Source organism: Molothrus aeneus, chromosome 1 (genome assembly GCF_037042795.1).
Source record: "Molothrus aeneus isolate 106 chromosome 1, BPBGC_Maene_1.0, whole genome shotgun sequence".
In the NCBI taxonomy this organism is placed as follows: domain Eukaryota; kingdom Metazoa; phylum Chordata; class Aves; order Passeriformes; family Icteridae; genus Molothrus; species Molothrus aeneus.
The window spans coordinates 58103746-58125141 of NC_089646.1; the positions used below are offsets into that span (position 1 = coordinate 58103746).

The 21396-nt window shown below is 39.7% G+C and overlaps 1 protein-coding gene across 1 annotated transcript in view; it reads right to left on the reverse strand.

Moving 5' to 3' along the window:
- The window catches only part of ITGA9 (integrin subunit alpha 9), a 236743-nt gene that overhangs the window by 119822 nt on the left and 95525 nt on the right, over nucleotides 1-21396 (reverse strand). The window contains exon 16 of the mRNA XM_066557605.1: nucleotides 3830-3985. Within this exon, the coding sequence (XP_066413702.1) occupies nucleotides 3830-3985 (156 nt within the window). The remainder of the gene's footprint in view (nucleotides 1-3829; nucleotides 3986-21396) is intronic.

Genomic DNA, 21396 nt, shown 5'->3' on the forward strand with positions numbered 1-21396 from the left:
GTACTCATCTCTGTGGGGTGGGCTTTTCTGGACATCTTTCCATAACTGCCTCTGAAAACCTTCAAATAAAGATCTGCTCTTATATTACCTCTTTAGTGAAATCATCTCAAGTTTCATTTCCAGCAAGTTAGGAAAATGGCAACTATCACATGGCACATACCGGACAACCGGGGGATTAGGCCCAGCCAGCATAGGTTTAGGAGGGGCAGGCCCTGCCTAACCAGCCTGATCTCCTTTTATGATCAGGTGACTCACTTGGTGGATGTGGGAAAGGCTGTGGATGTTGTCTACCTGGACTTCAGCAAAGCCTCTGACACCATCTCCCACAACATTCTCCTGGAGAAGCTGGCAGACTGTGGCTTGAACAGGTGCACTCTTTGCTGTGTTAAGAACTGGGTGGGTGGCTGGGCCCAGAGAGTGGTGGTGAATGGTTTTGTAAGCAATCAATGGCCAGACACTAGTGGGGTTCTCCAGGTCTCCACTATTGGGACCAGTCGTGTTAAATATGGTTATTGATGATCTGGATAAGGGGATCAAATGCACGCTCAGTAAGTTTGTGGACAGCACCAAGTTGGGTGTGAGTGTTGATCTGCTAGAGGGTAGGAGAGCTCTGCATCTAGATCTGGATCAATGGGTTGAGGCCAATGGTTTGAGGTTTAACAAGACCAATTCTGGGTTCTGCATCTTGGTCACAACAACCCCATGCAGTGCTATAGGCTGAGGAAGATTGTAAACCAAACTTTTCCAGCTGAGGAGAACTACAGGGGAATTCATTCATTTCGCTGAGTGGAAGACTCTGAGTAACACATTGCCACTTGTCAAGCCATCTAAGCCAAATACAGTCATTTGTCCATTATTTCAGCTGACCAAACTCATTGAGAGCAGAAGAGATGCCACTGAAGGGATAACAGGGGGAAGAATATAAATTGCTTTCAGCAATCCCACTCCAACCAAAGAGAAAACAATTGCAATTAGGCAGGAAGGGTGGCCCATAATCTCTGCAAGAATAAATGCAAAAGTTCATTTGGGAGCTTGCCCTGCCAAGGAGGAAGGAGTTTTGTGGCAAGCTATTTCATATGGAACATGGAAATTAGACTGATCCCTGCAGTCTTCCAAGGACTGCATGCCTAGGTATAAGTCAATTAATCTTCAAATGTACCACCTACCCAACTACTGACAGATGTACTAAGTTATTCAGCTGCACCAGTAAACTGAATTGCCCTTGCCTCCAAGACAGGACATCCTAACTCCTGACCAATGCCTAGGAATGCAGTAGTTGGCATAGATTAAAATCACGCCAAGAGCCATTTCAACAGCTTGCCAGAATAAAGATGTCATTCCAATGTCAAGAAATGTCATGGGCACAGCTCAGCTTGCAGACCATGACATGACCTGACTCAAGAAGGAACACAGGGATTTCTGCTCTGGAGAAGACACCACTGACAAACCTGGACCATGCTGTGTGTATGCACACTGCATTTCACCCTGTCCAGATCTGTCATTTCTTTGTTCTCAGTTTGAGATTGAGGTGCATGTGTATGTTTTAAAATGCAGAATGGCATTATTTGTGCAGCAAACCAAAGATCACATAAATCAACTCCATGAAAATCCTTCTATACTCTCTCGTGCCTGCCAACCAAGCTAATTAATTTATTTAACCAGCTTTTCAAACACAAGTATTTCAAAAAACAGACTCCTGCTTTAAAAAGGTGAAGTTCATCCAAGAAACATGCAGTCTCATTCACCCTGAAGTGCAACACTGGGCACAAATTTTCACTGCAAGTCAGTGGCATAGTAGGAAGAGAAGATTGTGGACATTTTCCATCTCTTCTTTTAACTAACAAACAGTTTTGACACTCACAAAGTCCTGGAGACAGTGACACAACTAAATCTACTGAGAATATTTTCTTAAAACAAAGTGGTATCTCCACACACATAGTAGCTGGTGATTTTATTACAGTATTAAGAACAGGCAGAATTCTATCCTATCACATTTCAAATTCTAAGATCCATTACTGGATACTACTAAGAACAAATCCCCACTGTATTTGGCAGGATAGCTTTCTCCTTCTTGGTTAACGTGTATTTATACAGTGAGTATACGAAAATAAATGTGTAGCTTCTTTGTTGCTAATGGAAAGTCACTTCTGGATCAGCAAGATCTAGGGCTTTTGAAAACAACACAAAACTAGCTATATTTAAAGACATTAGTATTTACATTAACATTAATTTTGTTTACCTGACCTCACCTATACCATATCTTCTGAAAACAGAAAACACTAGAGTCTTGAACTGGACTTCCAAAATGTAAGGTTCCTTCATAATCATTAGATTCTTTGAAAATGTAAACCCTTTATTATAATAATTCTGGTTCCTACTGTCCCTTTTGGCCTTCTAAAACTATTTTGACTTACAAGATAACAAGACTTCTATGAGAGAGAACACTACATTCCAGTTTTCCCATGAACTTAGTCTTTGAGGACCCCAGCACCATGCTTTGAGGCTACTTTATAAGGGCTTTGTTACTATGACTGCCACACTAACTCTGAAGCTCTTGTCACATCCTTGGCTGAAAGGACACTTGCCAGCATACCCAGTGTCAAAATCCTTTTCTTACTAATCTAATGGAACAACATCTGGAAAACAAATGAATAGGGATTGTTAAACTGGTTCCCTCCCATCCAAATTGCAAAAGAAAACAAGTCAGAGAAATTTCCAAAGTATTTTTGTTCCTGCTCTATATCTCAGCATTTAGGTATTTTAACATCAATCTGAGACTCACCTGCAGGGCAATATGTGATCTTTTGAGTTTAAGCTCACTAATAAAAAATACAGGAAGCTTTGTTCATGTAACAGTCAGGTTTACAGCAGTGTTAAAGTTCCAAAGTTCGCCATAAATTCCCATCATATTGTTGCAACAACACAAAATTCGTATACACAACAGCCCCACAATCCCTCTTCATAAAAACAAGTAATTCTTGAATGCATCTTTCATGCATAAATTTATAAAAATAAAGCATACTTGAATAAAAATTCATGCCTCTAAAGGGCAAGGATTATAACCAAATACAGTTCAAAGTACTTGATAATATAGTGAAACAAATAAAATGTTTTAGTTACTATTTTTAAGTAGCAGTCAGGGGCCTTATGAGCAGAATCAGAAAGTAATGCTACAGATGATGATGCTATTGTATCAAAAGAAAATTAATTTGTTAAGGTTAAAAACCAGATCTAATCATCTACTCCAGACAGACTTCTCATAGCTAAAAAAAGAGGGGGGGGAGGGCAGGGGAAGGGAGGGGAGTGAAGGGGAAATGAAACCATCCTATTTTAGCATGGCATGTTCTATAATAACAGCAGGAGCAGGTTTCTCTTGATACATGACTGGATGTATGAAGTCCTCAAGAAAAGAGGATAGTTCAGTCTGGCAAATTTTTTGTTCTTCTGCCCACTGTTCTCCCCTCAGAGAGTTCTCATGTCCCCTTCTGCACTAACAAAGGCTTAACCTGGAAAGAAGGCCAGGACCAAGCCTTTCACAAGAAACTCCTACATTAAGGGAAGAACCAGAAGGAGTAGGACCTTTCTCATCTTTCTCTTCCCAGCACAAACACCCTGAAACAAGAAAGTGACCTCACTTTGTGCCGCCCAGCCTTGGAGGCACAAGCCTTAACTACATCACAGAGCAGCACTGAAGTTAGCAATAGTAAAGATTGTACAAAAAGGCTACTGTGTGCAAATGACCCAGAGCTTGGAAATCCACTTTTAGAGCCATCTCTGCTGTAAGTTCAGCCACAGGCCTTCTTGGGAAATAATGTAGTTCAAATCTGACCTGATTCCTTTGTGCTATCTTTTGTCCTTTCTTCCAGCGAAGAATGGGCTTCAGAGCAGTTAGTTCCTTGTCCTCTTTTCCTCTTTCTATTGCATGTTCTCCAAGGCTGTATGATGCTTCAAATACAATTGGAGAGATGACGTCCTTGACTCTTTTCTGTACAAGAAGACAAACACATATTTCACCTATGCATATAGCCAAACAAGTTTCTATCTACAACAATTATACATTCAATTTAACAAAATCATTTAATTAAACATGCAATTAAACCAGATTCAACACTGCAGACAGGTTTCTCTACTTCCTTTATCTTTCTCCAGGTCAAACAGGAATAAGCACATTACAATGAAAAAGTCAGAAGCTTAATTTTTTTTTAAGTTTTTTTTTTGGGATCTACTCTTCAATATACAAAAGCAGTGGAATATTTTGCCCACCTATAAATCAAGTGTTTTTCCATTAAAATATTTTATTTTAAAAATGGAAAGCAATTAAATTATTCCTGCAAAAGCAAAGATCAAATAATCTTCATCTCTGGGGTTTCAAAATCCTAGACTTTGACTGAGATCACTTTCAGTGAGCTCCGTTCATTAGAAGAACAGAAAACTCCATCTTCCCTTGTTGTTTTGCAATATCACTGAAATGAATGGATTAATAAAGGTACTAATTTGGCAATAAAATAGGGTTACAGACATACAGGGGCAAGAAAATCCATCTTCCAGTATGTTTCTCAAAGCAAACTTTACAGTTTCCCCCATCTTCAGCACAGCAACACTTTCAGTTTGTAAAAGAAGAAAGTTTTTCAGTTTCTTTACTTGCATATTGTAGGCTTCATACCAGGTGTATAGAATGGTGCCGTATTACCTGGCTGATGAGACAAAAGGATCACCTTTTCTTGTTGCTGGAACCCAAGCCATAAAATTTGTCATAACATGCAATGCCTAAATCCAGACTGCTGTGCCAGGACAAAGTGGTCATTGTGTTCTGTTCAGTCCTGAATTCCAAAATCCAATTTACCAGAAAACCTAAGTGCAAATGCTCTACCTTTTCATAGGCAAACATTCCTCCTAAATTTTAGTTACTTAAAAACATGGCATTAATTCAGCACAGATTAAATTGAGGCAATAAATAAATCCTGTAATTAAGCACATCAAACCTTCACATAGGCCAGCTCTCAACTTTGCCTTGCACTGGTTAGTGGGTTTCTCTGAACACAGCCCGCCAACCACAAGAAGCAATTGAGATGCAATGTCGTTAAAATTACATCTTCCAGATGTGGGAAACCTGGGTACTAAATGCCTTTCAGACCACCCTGTTTGATCTGTTTCAAGACAACCATTTGCTCTCTCCAGTATGTTGACTGTCCACAGATCTCTGAAGCCAAAGATTAGTGGCTAACCAAATTTCCAGATCATTGGTAAGTTGGATAAATAATAGCAAATATCAGGCTGGATGACATTTACCCTCCTGCACCTTCAGCTAGCCCTTAAATTCCCTACCCTAATATGAATGTCTGCCAGTACTCTGAAGTTTAGACTGCACATTGCTTGGAGTGATTTTTGCTTTCTTGGTAAAGAGCACTTATCAACAACAGACAGCAGTGGTGATATCTTGACCTCTTTCCAGTCCCATAAAAAGGACTATGCATGATCTGCAGCACTATTAATCCTCTCAGCAGAAGAGACACTCATGGCTGCAGCCCCTTTCTCAGCTGTATTCCTAGAGTAGGCATTTTACCATACTGAGACTACTAAATAAAAACACTACAACTTCAAAGAAGCTGATAGCTTTGCTCTCACAGAAAATCAAGAGTATTAAGGATTATTATCAGCCTATGTGAAGACTTTGTATACAGAGAAACAAGACTATAAAAGAGCATGCCATACAGCAACAGTCAAACACAAACCATCAGGCAAATTGCCACCTAATCCAACTGTATGCAATCAACCATGTAAACACAGAACAATAAAATGTATGCAGTGGGTTAAATTGAAATCCACCTACTATTTTTGTAACTTTATTACTGCAGTATAATAAGAATAAGTACTTAATCACTTCTACGTGTTTTAATATGGTCTTGCAGGGTTCAGTCCAATGCCCTTTAAAGTCAAAAGGTGTTTCCTATTGACTTTGGTGAATGTTGGAGAGCATCTTTATTGTTTGCTGGTGTTCTACTTGATTTTAGTGGTGAAATTGTGACTTCTCCACCACCACAACCCTGGGAAATACATTTCACAGACCCATTTATCTTTAAGTAAGGATAAAATTATGAATGCTGCCTAGTTATTAATTATGCCACATGTTCCCTTCTGCTCACAATCCTTCAAAAACAAAGGCAACAGTCTGTGGCATCTCAGTAAGACAGAGACAAGACAGTTCTGTCTCACAGGTACACAACAGACTGCCAGGGATATGAACATATACAGAGAATCAATTTCTTTCATTTTCAGTCTACTCAATTTTTCTGTGTTGAATCATATATTGATGACACAGCCTGCAGATAGCTTTTAGGTATTCCTGATGTCCAAGAAGAAGTCAAAAAATTCAATGCAAATAAGGTTTGAGATAGACTGAAAAATCCTTCAAGCAAGGAAATGGTACATTTTTTGTATAAGTTGCATGACCCTAATGAACTGGATTTGTCAAGGGATATGATTTCCACAAGCAGCTTTTACATGTAATAACTGCTTGACACCACGAGGATGTTATGCTATGGAAGTAATATAGGCTAAAGACATTTCTGAGCTCTGAAAAACCAAACCTGGCAAATCATAGCATATGGACAGCACAGCTTCAGTAATTGAAAAGAAGTCTTGAAGGACACTACAATGAGTGTAATATACTAGGAGTTCCAATTATGAACAGAAACAATTATGCAACTAGGGTTTAGTAAGTAACAGCAATAAATACTTAATCTGTACAGACTGGAGTCACTGAACTGGTGCAAGTTTTCACCGTGCCTGAACTGGAAAGCTTACCCTAGCAAATATTGTAACAAGGGCTTGCTATCTCCTCTCACAGAACAATCATCTCAAAGAAATGTTTGAATGTTGTGGCAGTAACTGTACATGGCCACATATTCCTTCTTTTTTTTTCTCTGATTTAGCAGAGCAGAAGAAAGCAAGAAACCAAAGCCTCTGCCAGATTCATGACTGTATTTCTGCTTGACTTTAGTACCAAAAAGTCTTAAAATCTGAAAAGTAAGGAAAGAGCAATCATCAAACATCACATCCATGATTCTGAACATAATTTTCAACTGATGATGGAGTATGATAACTGTAAGAAATAATTTTTGTCACTTTTAGGAGACATGGACTAAGGCACATCATGACAACCCACAAATATACAGTCCAACATCCTAAAGGCACACTGCCTTGGCAGGCAGCCACTGCCTTTTACAGCTTTAACTTTAGGCTCCAAGAGCCCACACACATCAGGAATTCAAGCAAATTTGGCTGGAACAAGACAGAATTTTAGTCAAGAGATAGGATTTATTCTACTCATGGTGCAAGTGGTTGCCAGATTGGATATCATTTCAGCTTTCTTTTGGCTCAGTGCCACAGTAGACTCAGGGGACTGTACATGAGCTCAATAAATCATCACATTTAATCGCCTTTCTTCAACAAGGTGAAAGCCTCCAACAAGGACTCTAGAGAGTGCAAAATTCCATTTTTAATTATGGCCAATGGGCTGAGAAATAAATTGAGATGTAAATATTGCCCACAATCTACAGCAGGAATAAAGGATGAAACATGGCCCATTAAAAGAATGAATATTAACTAATGAATGAATATTAACTAATTTTCAGCAGCATCATCTGAAGAAATACACATAATCATCAGCATGACTTCTACAGTTGCTTGGTACTTTTGTTCATGTCTTCCTGCAGTTTCTCTTTTCTTTCTCTGTGGGAAAGTTCTCTGACCTGTCCAGCCTTTTTCTGCTCTCTCTGACTTGATCCTCAGGATTTTAACCCATGAATTCCAGAGCTTTAACTGAATTCAGCACAGCTTTTCAGTACTTCTGAGAATAAAGTTCTGTTTAACTAAATGACAGAGAATGAATTCCAGAACCCATTTTTTAAAACACACAGATTGAAACTTTTAGTCTAAATGTATTTATTTCAGGTGCTAAATAACAAACACTAAAATTAGACTAGGAATTTTTACAGGCTCAAATACACAGAATAAATTTGACAATCCCAATTTAACAGACAACATATTTATGCTGCAAAATGTAAGACACTATGCTAATGCTAATCCAGCATACAACTTTAATCAGCTCACAGGTCACTACCACATAAATACTCAACTCAGTATCAAGAGATAAACAGTTCCCTGACCCATGATCTCACAAATTACTCAAATTCCCACCAGCCTTCAGAAACAAAAGCCACTACTGCCACAATCTATCAAATGAAATCACTGCTGTAGGTCTTAATAAACATACATCTTAGCTTATGAACCAATAAGATGACAATGCTTGACTTTAAAATTAACTGTCTTCTCCTGTTATCTCAGTCTCCCTCTCTAAACTCTGAATCATCCAAGGTGCAAGGTTTAAAAGCTGTGCAATTCAATAAGACTATTAATTAGACAAACTGGCTTTTAACTTCAAGACAGATTTTCATTCATTTCAAATGAATGAATGCATACATGTCATTCTAGTACCTGAAAATGAATAAGGAGCAACTTAACTTCCTTGCCCTGTTCCTTGCAACACTTACCAATTCCAAGATTAGATACCTTGGTGTTAAGTCCCAGTGCAAGTTAATACCTTCAGCCTCCTACTATGCAAAAGAATAACAACCTTTGTCCTCTCAAGAGCTTTCCTCTGTTCTCTACTTACTTTGATAAAGATATTCTAGGACTTGTAATAAATTATTTCAGACCAGCATAATTTTAGAATTGATGTCTCCTCACTGCAAAGGCATACATAACACGATCATGACAAAATCAGTTAGAAAATATCTACTTTCCATTACGTAGAAGTTGGGGATTCTTTAATACATATATTTTTTAAGGTTTCAAGATATTACTGTAGTTAAAAGGAGAAAAAACCCAACTGCAACCTCTTTTCCAGAGAAGAGACAGAACTAAAAGTTTACTTGATTAGTAAAAGCTCATTTACAAAGTTACAGGTGAATTTTTTGTCAAATTAATAGTATATGAAGGCAGTCAGAGGCCTGATGTTTCAATCAAACATGCTACTGTTTTAAGATCTTGTGACAGCTACAATTCAACAAGCAGGTGAGTAGCCTTTGTTGCTAAACTTAACTATTACAAGACTTCTGAAGAATTTCAAAGTTTCGAACAGGGAAAAAAAAAAGCAAAGTATTTGCAAGGTGTTACATGTCCTAATGTTATTTAGGGTTATCATTCAAAAGAATGGGAGTGCTTTCTTTATTCTTTTCCTAAATGCTTTACTCCAGCACACAACTGCTTCCATTAGGTCAGCAACTCCTCTTGGTGCACACACCAAAAAGTAAAAAGATGTCTGGAGAACAGGTGGCTGAAAATCAGCTAGAAGAGTCAAGAGGCAGTGGACAGAAAGACTGGATGGCTCTGAAACATCACAGTAGCAGTGGAAAATATATTTTGATAGATACTTCTTTTTAACAATTTTTTTCCTGAATTAAAGGCCTGACAATATGATTCTTATGATTCTTTCAATGCTGTTGTTACAAAAAAGCATTTCATCAATACAGCTTTATAAGAAACACATGTATGTATGTATGAAACAAGGAAACATACTAGTTAAGCCCAGTTTCCTGTAAAAATGCACAGGAAAAAATAGCAGCATTGTGCCAGGATTCAAAGTAAGGAGAATCATCCTGAGTAGAAGAGGATAGCAAGATATGAAAGAAGGTTAACATCAGTGTTTTTACTGACAGTTAATTTAGTAAATAAAGTAGGAGTGATAGAAATGGTCCTTGGAACTCTTGCAAAGAAAACAACATACTATTCAGCACGCCTTCCTGTCTGCATGCGTCTGAAAGAGAGAGGCAAAGTACATGAGAAGAATGATGTTCCTATAGTTTCATTTACAAACTATTGAAATGAGAACAGACTACTTATGAAATCTAGAGGTATTTACACACAAAAATATAAATCCTTCTTTTGGTAACAGGAAATTAGGTAGAACACGATGAGAATCTGGGAGGAGTGTTGCTGTAGTGGTTTGACCAGGCTGAATACCAGGTGCCCACCAGAGCCATTCTATCACTACCCTCCTCAGCTGGACAGGGGAGTGGGATGATAAAAGGACATCCAGGGATTTGCAAGGAAAAGGAGTTACAGATTACCATCATGGGCAAAACAGACTAGAATTGGGGAAATAAAGTGAATTTATTTCCAACCAAATTCAGAGTAAGATAATGAAAAATTAAACAAATTTTAAAAACACATTTTTCCCATCCCTCCTTCTGAGCTCTACCTCCTCCACCAGTGACACAGGGAGATGGGGGAGAGGGGTTATGGTCAGCTCATTATGTGTTGTTTCTGCTGCTGCTCAGGTAGAGGAGTCCTTCCCTTGCTCCAGTATAGGGTCCCGCCCATGGGAGACAGCTCTCTACAAACTTCTGCAGCATGAGTCCTTCCCACAGGCTACGGTTCTTCATTAACTGCTCCAAGATGTTTTCCTTCCATGGGGTGCAGTCCTGCAATAACAGGCTGCACCAGCATGGGTAGCCCATGGAGTCACAAGTCATACCAAGAAACCTGCTTTTCTCTCTATGATCTGTAGGTCCCTGCCATGAGCCTGCTGTAGTACAGGCTGCCCACAGCATCACAACCTTCTTTTGGGCATCTCCTGCTTCAGCATAGGTCTACTCCATGGGCTGCAGGATGATCTCTGCATCCCTGCGGTCCTTCATGAGCTGCAGCTGCACAAGCTGCACAAGCTGCACCATGATCTTCACCAGGGGCTGCAGGGGAATCTCAGCTCCAGTGCCTGAAGCACCTCTTACCCCTCCTTCTCCACTCAACTCAGTGTCTGCATAGTTGTTGTCGTCTCATACTCTCACTCCTCTCTTCTCTGAGCACAATTACATCTGCTCAGTAACTGTTTTTTTCTTCTTAAATATGTTATCACAGAGGTGCTACCATCATCTCTCATTGGTTTGGCCTTGGCCAGAAGCTGGTCCATCTTGGAACCAATTGATATTAGCTCTGTTGGACGTGGGGGAAGCTTTCAGCAGCTCCTCACAGAAGAACCCCTGCAGTCCCCATGCCACCAAAACCTGGCCATGCAAACCCAATACAGTTGTAATAACATGACCCAAGTCTATTCTTGCACTATTAAACAGAGGATTTATTAGTCTAATCCTCTTCAAAGCAGAATTTAAAATCAATACAAGTAAAAGGAAAGAGTGTTACAATTGTCTGCTTTGTTATATGAATTTAAAAATGTGAACAGAGCTCATCTGTGATGTCCGCTTTTATGTTTAATATCAATTCATGTTTCATATCCTAGGTATCTACTAGCAGACTTCTGAAACCAGGACACATAGGTTGAGCTCTTTACTCCCCTATGCCATGACTTCTGTACAGATAGAAGCTGTGATATCTGAAGAGGATGAGGGAACCGTATTATTCTGGAAGCAATATTTGTCTCTGAAGATGACAAGTTCCCATTCACTATTTGTAACACTCTAACTAATAGAATTAATATTATTAACCAAGAAATATTGAGAAGAGTAAAAGGAAACTTATCCATTACATAGCACAAACATTGCGCAGGGTGCCAGGGACATTTTCCTAGCCTCCAGTTCCCCTGTTCTGCACATACCTACATATCAGTACGCTAACAATCATCTCAGAAACACCCTGTCTCCATGTCCTCTTCCGCTCCACCACTTTTCTCCTCTTCTTTCATTCTCCTCTGATCAGCCAGACAGCATTTTGCTAACACTCTCCCCTCTTCAGTCTCTGAGCCTCTGCTCACAGCTTACACAAAAGCAAAAGGAAGAACAGGAAAGAATCAGTACATCAGTACTTCAGAACCTTATGGTCATTTTAGTCCATTTACAGCTGACATCACAAATGAATAGAAAGCTTGCAATTCCTTTTGACAATGATAAGGCTTTTCTCCTTGTTTCATAGATCATTCAAGAAGAGGCAGGAGCCTCCTTCTTAGAAGCCACATCAGCAAATACAGCTGCCCATCTCTCAGAGGATATTATACAATGACAAAGGGACATTGTAGTGTGTTTTTCTACTTTGTAATACTTTGAAGTAGTTTTGTTTTGTATCCCCATATTTTTCCCAAATGGTTTATCCCAAACTGTACCCCCCTCCCTTTACCTGTGTTATCCCTCTCCCAGGATGGGATCATCCCCAAACCCCCACCCTGGCTCTCTGTCAATCACTTAGCATCCCATCCCCTCCATCCAGAAGTTTCGGTCCAGGTCATCGAGTGATTAGCCAGAGGCTAGGAGTCAGCCCCCAAGCCTTGCCCCATACGCTGTCCTATATGTCTATCCCCCAGCATCCATCCCTTAGGGTCACTTACTGGTTGGTAAAATGTTATCTACTTTTGGTTTCCACCTCCCTTTAAATGTAACCTTGGCACATTTCCCAGGGCTCTCGGCAGGAGGCCCCCTGAGGTGCAGGAGCTCCTTTGGGACTCCTAATAAAACCTTGGATTAGGCCCTGCTAAGAGTCGGCCCTTTCTCTTCTACCGATGTCTCTGGTGTCTCTTGTGTGCAAAGGCGCCCAGCCCAGGTGCCCTCAGTACCCTCGGGGCACACACAGAGAGTGTCTCCCTGCCAGCCCAGGTGCCCTCAGTACCCTCGGGGCACAGAGAGTGTCTCCCTGCCAGCCCAGGTGCCCTCAGTACCCTCGGGGCACAGAGAGTGTCCCCTGCTGTCGGCCGTGTCGGGGCTGCCCCCCAGTGTCTGCAGAGTCGGGACTGGCTGAGGGTTCCTGAGAGGCTCGCAGAGGGACCGAGACAAAGGGAGACTGTTTATACCCACAGACAAGAGCAGAATGAACAAGTGTTTCTCAGGGGAACCAAGAAAAATCAAAACTTTCCCTTCAAGTTCCATGGGCTTGAAAAACAAACAAGGCAAATATTTCCACAAATAAATGGAAACCAGTTCCTCAGATCAAAGTTGAGAGCTCTTCTCTGAAGCTGGAGATACATTCACAGGGAATAGAAAAAATGGCATTTTACAACAGCAACATTGCATGCATTGCAATAAGGTTTTAACCTAATATGATTAGGTGCAGGTATTACCACTTTACACATCTCCTTTGATTACATGTTCTCCTTTGAGTACTTTTGATTATTTTATACATTATGCAATGGGTCAAATGTGTTTATCCTAACAGCAGTACTTTCTTAAATCCCCATCTCTCTGTTCCACAACATGTAAAATTTTGGTAACAACACAAATTTGAGGCCTTCATGGAAGACTACTCTAGATTATATATAGTAACTCTAAATGGATAAACAGGATATCTTGTGACATATTGGGACATTCAGCAAAGCTGGGAAAGGGCAGAATTAGCCTCTTCCCAACCACAGGCCCCGACAGCTAAAACCACAAATCCTTGGGGAGAGGTCTGAAAGAGATTCTAACCAGTGGGAGTCATAAGGAGAAAGTATCAGAAGAAGTGAGGGGTGGGGGAACAATGGGGGCAAGAGGCATTGGGGATTGGCTTATTGTTTTATAATTCGGTTTTCAGGAAAATATAACAAAAAGTCATTAAAATACATGTTTATCTGCACTAGATATTATCCTGCATTGTAGAGGTGTAAAATGATCTTCATCTGTCCAGACTGCTCTCCTTGGGGCTTTGGGCTTTGGGCATCTTAGAAATAACCACTTCTTTCCTCCTGATTATAATCATTTCCATGGTACTCTGAGCACAATATAGACATTTTGTGAAGGGTTGTCATATAAAATTACCTCCTCTGTATACAGCAACCCATAAAAAACCAAGAGACAATTCTGTGGAGAAAGACATCTTCTCAGGTCTAAGGCATAAGGTGACTGGAACCAGTTGCATTGTGCCAAAAACACCTCTGACACTGACTGTGGCAGAGGTGCAAAGGGAAAAGAGCCCTTTGCTGCCCTTCAGTTTGAGTCTATGTAGCATAGTAACACTGCCCTTGGGTAACTAAGTTCTCAAAGGCTAAGGGCTCAGCAGCACTAGGATTGGAAGCAGTTTTGGTAACAGCATCAACCACAATAAATATACTCGCTCTAGCTACCAAACTAGGTCAAAACTGATGTTATTTCCTTTTCAGGAGTGAAGTCTTTCCTTAATTTCCTTTATTTCCTTAATTTTCCTTCTGAATGAATTTTGGAATGTATTTTTCCAGGGTCTGTTCATTTTCCAATTGACTGGAATGCAGTGCTGAAGTAAGAGCAGATGAGAGAACCGTAAGTGCATGGGAGAAAAAATACCAGATAGTGCAAGGAGCAACTGCAGAGGCTGTAAAGTGCATCAGAAGCATGGTACTCAGAGCTTAGGAAAGACGAAGTGAAGGGGGGATGGACAAGACAAGGATATCAAGGCTACAGGCCAGGATGACAGAGCTACAAGCAGCACACACCAAATCCTAAAAATCACCACCAGCGACATCTAAATTCTTTGCCATACTTAAGAAAAATAGCTGTGTAGGGAGCTTCAGTAGAAGACACAATCAAACAAAAGAATCACAGATCAGAAGTGTGTATCAGATTCCCTGCACAGCTTGCTCAAGCACAAACTGAGCTTTGCCTTGGCTTGGACACATAACACCAGGAGTGTGTTTTATTCACCAAACTGTGCTGTGAGGATAATGAATACAAATGGACATGAACAAGTTGCGATATTTTGAACTTTATCTCAATTCTTGTATTATTTGTTCAAAAATTGTATCTTCACTCCCAGACATGAACCACAGTCTGCCATTTTTATCCCACTGGCTGTGGGATTTTGTCATATCTCTGCTTTAGTACTGTTTCAAAACTCCTATACAGAGAAACTGCTTTCCTATAATTTGTCTCTATCAACAGAAAAGTCATAGAAAACAAATATTGTGGTACTAATAATACTTTAAATTACCCCCTCTTAAAAATAACTTATCCTAGGAGGCAGTAATAGACTTTATCATTTAGTCTACCTTCTTGTATGTCCCAGACATTACAATTCATTTGTTAATCTTCCACCACCTGAAGTAATTTGTTTAGCTACAGATATTTTCCAGGAACACATATAGTTAGGTCCTACAGTAATCCCTCTTGGATTTAAAAGGTCCTGGGTCTGGCTTCTTTAAATATACATGACATCGTATTTCAGTCGCAGGTTTCTGTCACACCTTTTTCTACTAGATTACAAATAGCTACTTAGGTGCCTCTTGGCCTTCATTAAAATAAAAACACTGTGATTAGTTCAAATTTCTAAGTGAGCCCTTCCCTTGCAACACTTGATGAGGTTTTATAGTTTTTTACAACATCATCTAAACAGGAAGCATTTCATCAGTGAACACACAATTCTACCCCCAGTCAAAGTAACAATCTATACAGAAGAAGATCCACTCCAAAGAACTATTCTCTCTGTATGTATGCCCAAAAACCTCACTGCTTCTTTTTGCCAACTGTCATGCTGAGAAGTCATGTTCAATTGTTGGTCTGCTATGATCGTGAAATCTTTCTCAAGGTCCATGCTTTGCAGAAGACAAGCCTGTCTTAAGGTGATTCATCATGATTTTGTATCCCATATAATCTGTGCCCAAAAATTGTTACTGTATCCTTAAGACCCTGTATCCAGGGACCTCACGTACCTGTGTGTGTGGAGGCTGCTTGTGCACAGGCATTTGTGTGGTATTTATGCCAGTGACTACATAACCTTTGCTTAGGCTTTCTTTTTAGTTTTTTTTTCCTTGGTTTGAGAAGCTGCAGTAGCAATCTCTGAGCTACCTTGAGGACGAATTCCACAGCTGCCTGCCTGAAAAAAAAATGGAGGCATTGCCCTGGCAGAAGTGGAGCAGAGCTGCCCTGCTCCACCTCAAGCTGTTGTTAAACGCGTCGAGCTGGGGAGAGGAAGACACTGAGTGGCTCCAGGCCAGCTGCTTCACCTGCCACGCCCGCTGTGTTGTGCCTCAAAGCAGGGAGGAGGTCAGTCCTGGACAAGCCATCAGGTCTTTGTCTGCTGCTGGAACTGCTCCAAGAAGCTCCTGCCTTCCCAAGACGGAGCTGGTGCAGTCTTGTATCGCATGTTGGGAATGGGTATTTCCAGGACTTTGGGTTTCTCTTTGTTCCAGTGGGTTGGTATCTGGAACGATTTGATATCTTGCAGTTATTTACTTTTTTTTCCCCCTCCCTATGAGCATTCTGTTTGTTAATAAACCAGGGTTTTTTCCACTTTCATCTATTAGTATTAATTTCTTACTGGTGGAATGGGATTGTTGGAACCTTAAAGTAGACAGCTCATTCTAGAATGTTTCCCTTTGAATTGTCTCAAACCAACACAAAGCCCCTTCTCCTCCTTTGTAGGCAGGTTGCAATCTTTGTTCCTGGATGAGTCATCTCACACTTAAATAGATTAAAATAAACTTGACTTAAGTGGCTCAGCATAGTAGATGCTTCAAAGCACTTTATAAAAAACCCTATCCTCCCCTTTTAACCAAGTATTTTTATGTTATCTACAAAATGTGGAAGTAATTTTGTATTTGTTTTCAGATCTTTAATAACTAATTTTAAGCTTTCTACTGATCTCTCTAGAACATAATTAGAAATAACCCACTTAATAACCCTACACTGACATATCCTTTCTACATCAGTCTGAAAAATATTAACTTTTATATACAAATTTTGTGCAATCTCTTTTTAAAATCTTTTTTTAAATCATAGTGCCTAAAATGTTAAGTGAAATTACAAGCCCTTAAAATTCTATCACAATTGTCATAGCTACCTTCACTGATCAAACTCATTAATTCATTACCCAGGGTTTGGGCTTTTTTGTTTTTTAAATCAAGCTGGTTTTGCTCCTTTAATTTCTTGAGCATGACATAATTGCATTTCCATTATATTGTTTATATGATGATGTCAATCCACAGCCCTTTAGATCAGCTTTCCTACCCTTTTTCATATATTGACACTTTAAAGCTCTCAATGCTTCCTGAAATTTCCCTTGCATTACAAGATTTAGAAAAAGTTTACAATATGGAGCCAGAGAACTCTTCAGCAAGTTTTTGGGACTCTTGAGTTTCCAGACCATTTTAGTCTGTTTATTTCTGGTAAACGGTATTTGACATTGTCCATATTTACTAATGCATTAAAATCACAGCATAAACTTCGTGACATATGAATACATTCTTATTCTCCTTAACAAAATGTGTAAGTATTTAATGAAGCACTTTTGAATCCCTGTACAAATGATTTTATTATTATAATCAAATCATGGGGTAATATTATTGCTAGGATTTATTTCATTAATGCATCACGATTTTTTTCTGAAGAGGCTATAATCTGAAAGGAAAGACTCACACACACTCTGAGGGGACAAAGTACACCTGCTGTACCACAAGTTCTAATGGTCTTGTTATAGTAATCATGGAGTAGCCAGGCAACAGGTCAGTGCCTTAGGTTGGAAATGCAAGATGTGGCTGGGGGTGTGCATTCTATTGCCATCTGTTAGAGGTGGAGCAGTTATCTTCTGTTAATGGGGCCACTTGTTAAAACCAGATGGGGCAGTTTTCTTTTTCTCTTCCACAAACCAATCCTCCCTCCAGGAAATATCTCCTGTTAATGGGCCATTGAGTCTCACTCCATGACTGATAAAATTACACCATCCCACTGTGAGATACTCTGCCCAGGGAGAGGAGCCAAGCATTCCTATATGGATATAATCTGAGGTTTGGAACACCACAGGCAGTCTTTTCCCACTGGATTGCCAGAGGAGCAGCTTTCTTTACCACTGGATTCTCAGAGGAAGACCAGGCCCATCTACACCACCGCTGAACCTTCAGAGGAAAACGATACCCTTTTACAGAACCACACCTGACACTCCAGGAGGACTTCAGCCACCATTTAATTGGACTACTACCAACATCCTGATCAACAGGGTGTCAGGTCGTATTCTGATTCTGTCAATGTTGCTTTGTATTACTGAATTTTTTGTTGTTTTTATATTTTCCTAATAAAAAACTGTTATTCCTACTCCCATATCTTTGCCTGAGGGTCCCTTAATTTCAAAATTCTAATAAGTTGGAGGGAGGGAGTTAGCATTTTCCGTTTCAAGGAAGGCTCCTGCCTTCCTTAGCAGACACCTGTCTTTTCAAACCAAGACAGTCAGTAATGTTTTATCATCTTAGAGAACAAACAGGGATGTGAGTTGAGAAAGCTTTCTAAAAATGCACTGCACTTCTTTCTTTCCTTTCCCAAGATAAATGTATGTGTCCAGACAACTATTCTCAACTTCCTCACAATCCAGACTGATTTCAAGCATGACAGCTGGAATTCCCCATAACCTGAAATCATGAAAACAGCTACAAATGAGAGCGTGAAGGCAAATGTATATGCTAGACTTACTGGTATAGTGTGTCTCAAGACACACTAGACACAGAACATTTTACTAAGAATGGAAAAATGTCCTGTTAAAAGCTCCATACAACACAGTAGATATTTAAATCTAGGTGGCAGAAATTATTTACCTCTGCCCACAAGTAACCTGATTCTTTTAAAAAATACCTCAGTCAGGTAAGGAAGAATAAAATGAGTTATCACAAGCAACAGGAAGAAAAGAAAAGGCTTACTTAGCTCAGTTTTGTTAAACATGTGGAAGGATTTTTAGGTTTTCTTTTTATTTAAAGTGATTGGAATTCTCTTTCCGCAGAAACCTTTTAGCACTACTCATCTGTAAATAAGAGACTTCTCTCGGCATATGACATTTAAAAAGCACTCAAAAAGGAAAAAATACAGCCCATGTTACAGTTGTCAGTATCCACCTCCGGCAAGTTTTTCCAAGGCCTCTGAGAGGAAAACCCTTTTCATTATGTAGAAATAGCCTCAGTTGACTTTTCCATTCCTGCAACTGCCAGTTTGTAGCACATATCATCTCAAAGACCTACCATCACAACTACCTTTTACAAACTGACCACATATTTTCCTTGGAAATGGCATTAAAAAAAAAAAAACACCTAAACAATGAGAACAACATAAAAATATATTACAAATCATCCAGTGGATCCTAAAATAACAATTGTTCACTGCTAGCAAGTCCCAGCTTGTGGTAGATAAATTAAGTATTTTCCTAAAACTTCAAATCCTTGCATAAGACTGTTACATTTAATGTTGCTTAACCTTAATGCTTTAGGAAACAGTAACTGAGATATTTGTGGTACACTACATAAACCCAATGTTACCTGCTTTGCAAAGACAAAATTATGTAATGAATGAAGGTTTGCCAGTTTGTTTTCTTGGCTAGTGTAAATGAAAATTGGCTACCCAGAAGAAGCCATGACTACCGTAAGACTCAGAATAACGTTCATGAAGGTTTGTTAATCTGCTTCTCTGGAAACCCAAAGAGAGGAAAATTGTCTCTTTTTCAAAGATAATCAGGATTACTCAAAAAGTCCAGACGTCATTTCTCCTGAAACAAAGTAAAATCTTTCTTTGAAAGAAAGAAAAACCTGCACACCCAATTGATGAAATCATTGCCTTGGAGGTGAAGCACAGGTGAACATCACTGCAGCCATGCAGTCCTGAAAGACATTTGTGACATTACACAACCAAAAAAGGGTTACACCTTTTGAAAGTCATTTTTTAGACATCCTTCACTTCCTTTCATCTTTAAAATTTGTTTTTAAAGCACTTGGTCAAAGAAAACATTTTTATAACTCCCTATCTTGATGGGTAGAAATTTATGGAACTCTTCAAATAAAGATTCCTGCCATCATGAGTCCTCACATTGGTATCTCAGATGACAACCTTCAACCTCAATACTGTCACATTGAAACAGTGAGCTAAACAACTAGTCAAAACCAGTTTTCTCTGAAAATCCCTACCTAAATAGCACCTGCCCATTTCATTCACTGTGTATGTAGAGGTACATCTTTGACATGCAAATCAAATTATTACCCTTCCAACTGACCCTGCACATAGCTATCAAAGTCTACAACTTCCTCATGAGTGGAAGAGAAGGGGCAGACATTGATCTCTTCTCTATGGTGACCAGTGACAAGACCCAAGAGAATGGCTTGAAGTTGTGTCAGGGGAGGTTTGGGTTGAATATTAGAAAAAGGTTCTTCCCCCAGAGGGTGACTGGGCACTGGAACAGGCTTCTCAAGGAAGTGGTCACAGCGCCAAGCCTGACAGAGTTCAAGAAGTGTTTAGACAACATTCTTGGCCACATGGTGTCACTCTTGGGGATGTCCTGTGCAAGACCAGGAGCTGGACTCAATGATCCTTGTGGGTTCCTTCCAGCTCAGCGTATTCTGTGTTTCTATGATTATTTTGTTTTCACATGAATGCAGATGCAGTTTGCATGCATAGTTTTCAAAAATCTGTCCCTGGTCTGATTATTTCTACACATTGAAAAATCCTGTGCTGTGTCGAGTTCCACCCCAGCCTTGAGGGACAAGAAAAACCTATAAAAAGCACAACAGTTAAAAAAGGCCAATTTTTCTTTCCATTTACTAGAACTGTAACAAATTCTGCTTCTCTCCTGTGTTTTACATGGTACTGTAATACACTAACCCTTTATTACAGAAAAATGAGACCAGAAAGACCAGAGACCAGACTGAAAGACCTCTACTCAATTAGCAATAATTTTAAAACTTCACGTTTAGCCCCACTAGGCCTCCTTTAAAATTGTTTCTTAAACATATACACACAAATCCCACATACAATAAAAATTATGTTTTTGTCTCTAGACAAACATAACACATGGTCTGAATGTAAGGTATTACTTAGGAACTGATTTGGTCAATCCCCACAGAGAGTAAAATGGTACATTAACAAACAGGCCGCCCAAATGCATGACAACATACACTTACAGACCAATTCAAAAGCATTACATGGGAAGAGAGAATATTCCTAGTCAATGAAAATGAAGGCTGGACATCTTTCTAACTAATAGTCCCAAAACCAAACTACGTTTCACATCTGCCATGAGGCAGGACTAAAATTGCAATCAGGAGCACTTGTTGTCCCATGAAGAGTACATGCAAAGTCCCAGTTCTGTGAAAATGGCAGTAACAAAGATCAAAAAGCTATTTTCAAGGTCCTTTGTACAGCACTGCTTGTTCTCAAGCTCCTTTAGCCTATTCTTAAAATGAACTTCTGTCCTTCCAGCAGTCCTTCTTTGCAGCCACTGCTGCTGCCATCTCCTCTGAGCTCAGGTTTCTGTATAACCCAGATCTGTAGACCAATCTCTATGTCCATTACTGCCACTTAAATAAAATGCAGCAACAATATCCAATGATTTTAAGATGGCAAAATGATATCGCTACCTTCATATACTGTTGGGGGGTAAGAATATATGTATACTTCTAAGAGCAGAGCAAGGCCTAGACCAGTCAATCCCATAGCTCCTCAACTCACTCTGTGTTCATCAGCTCAGAGCTTGCCAACCTCA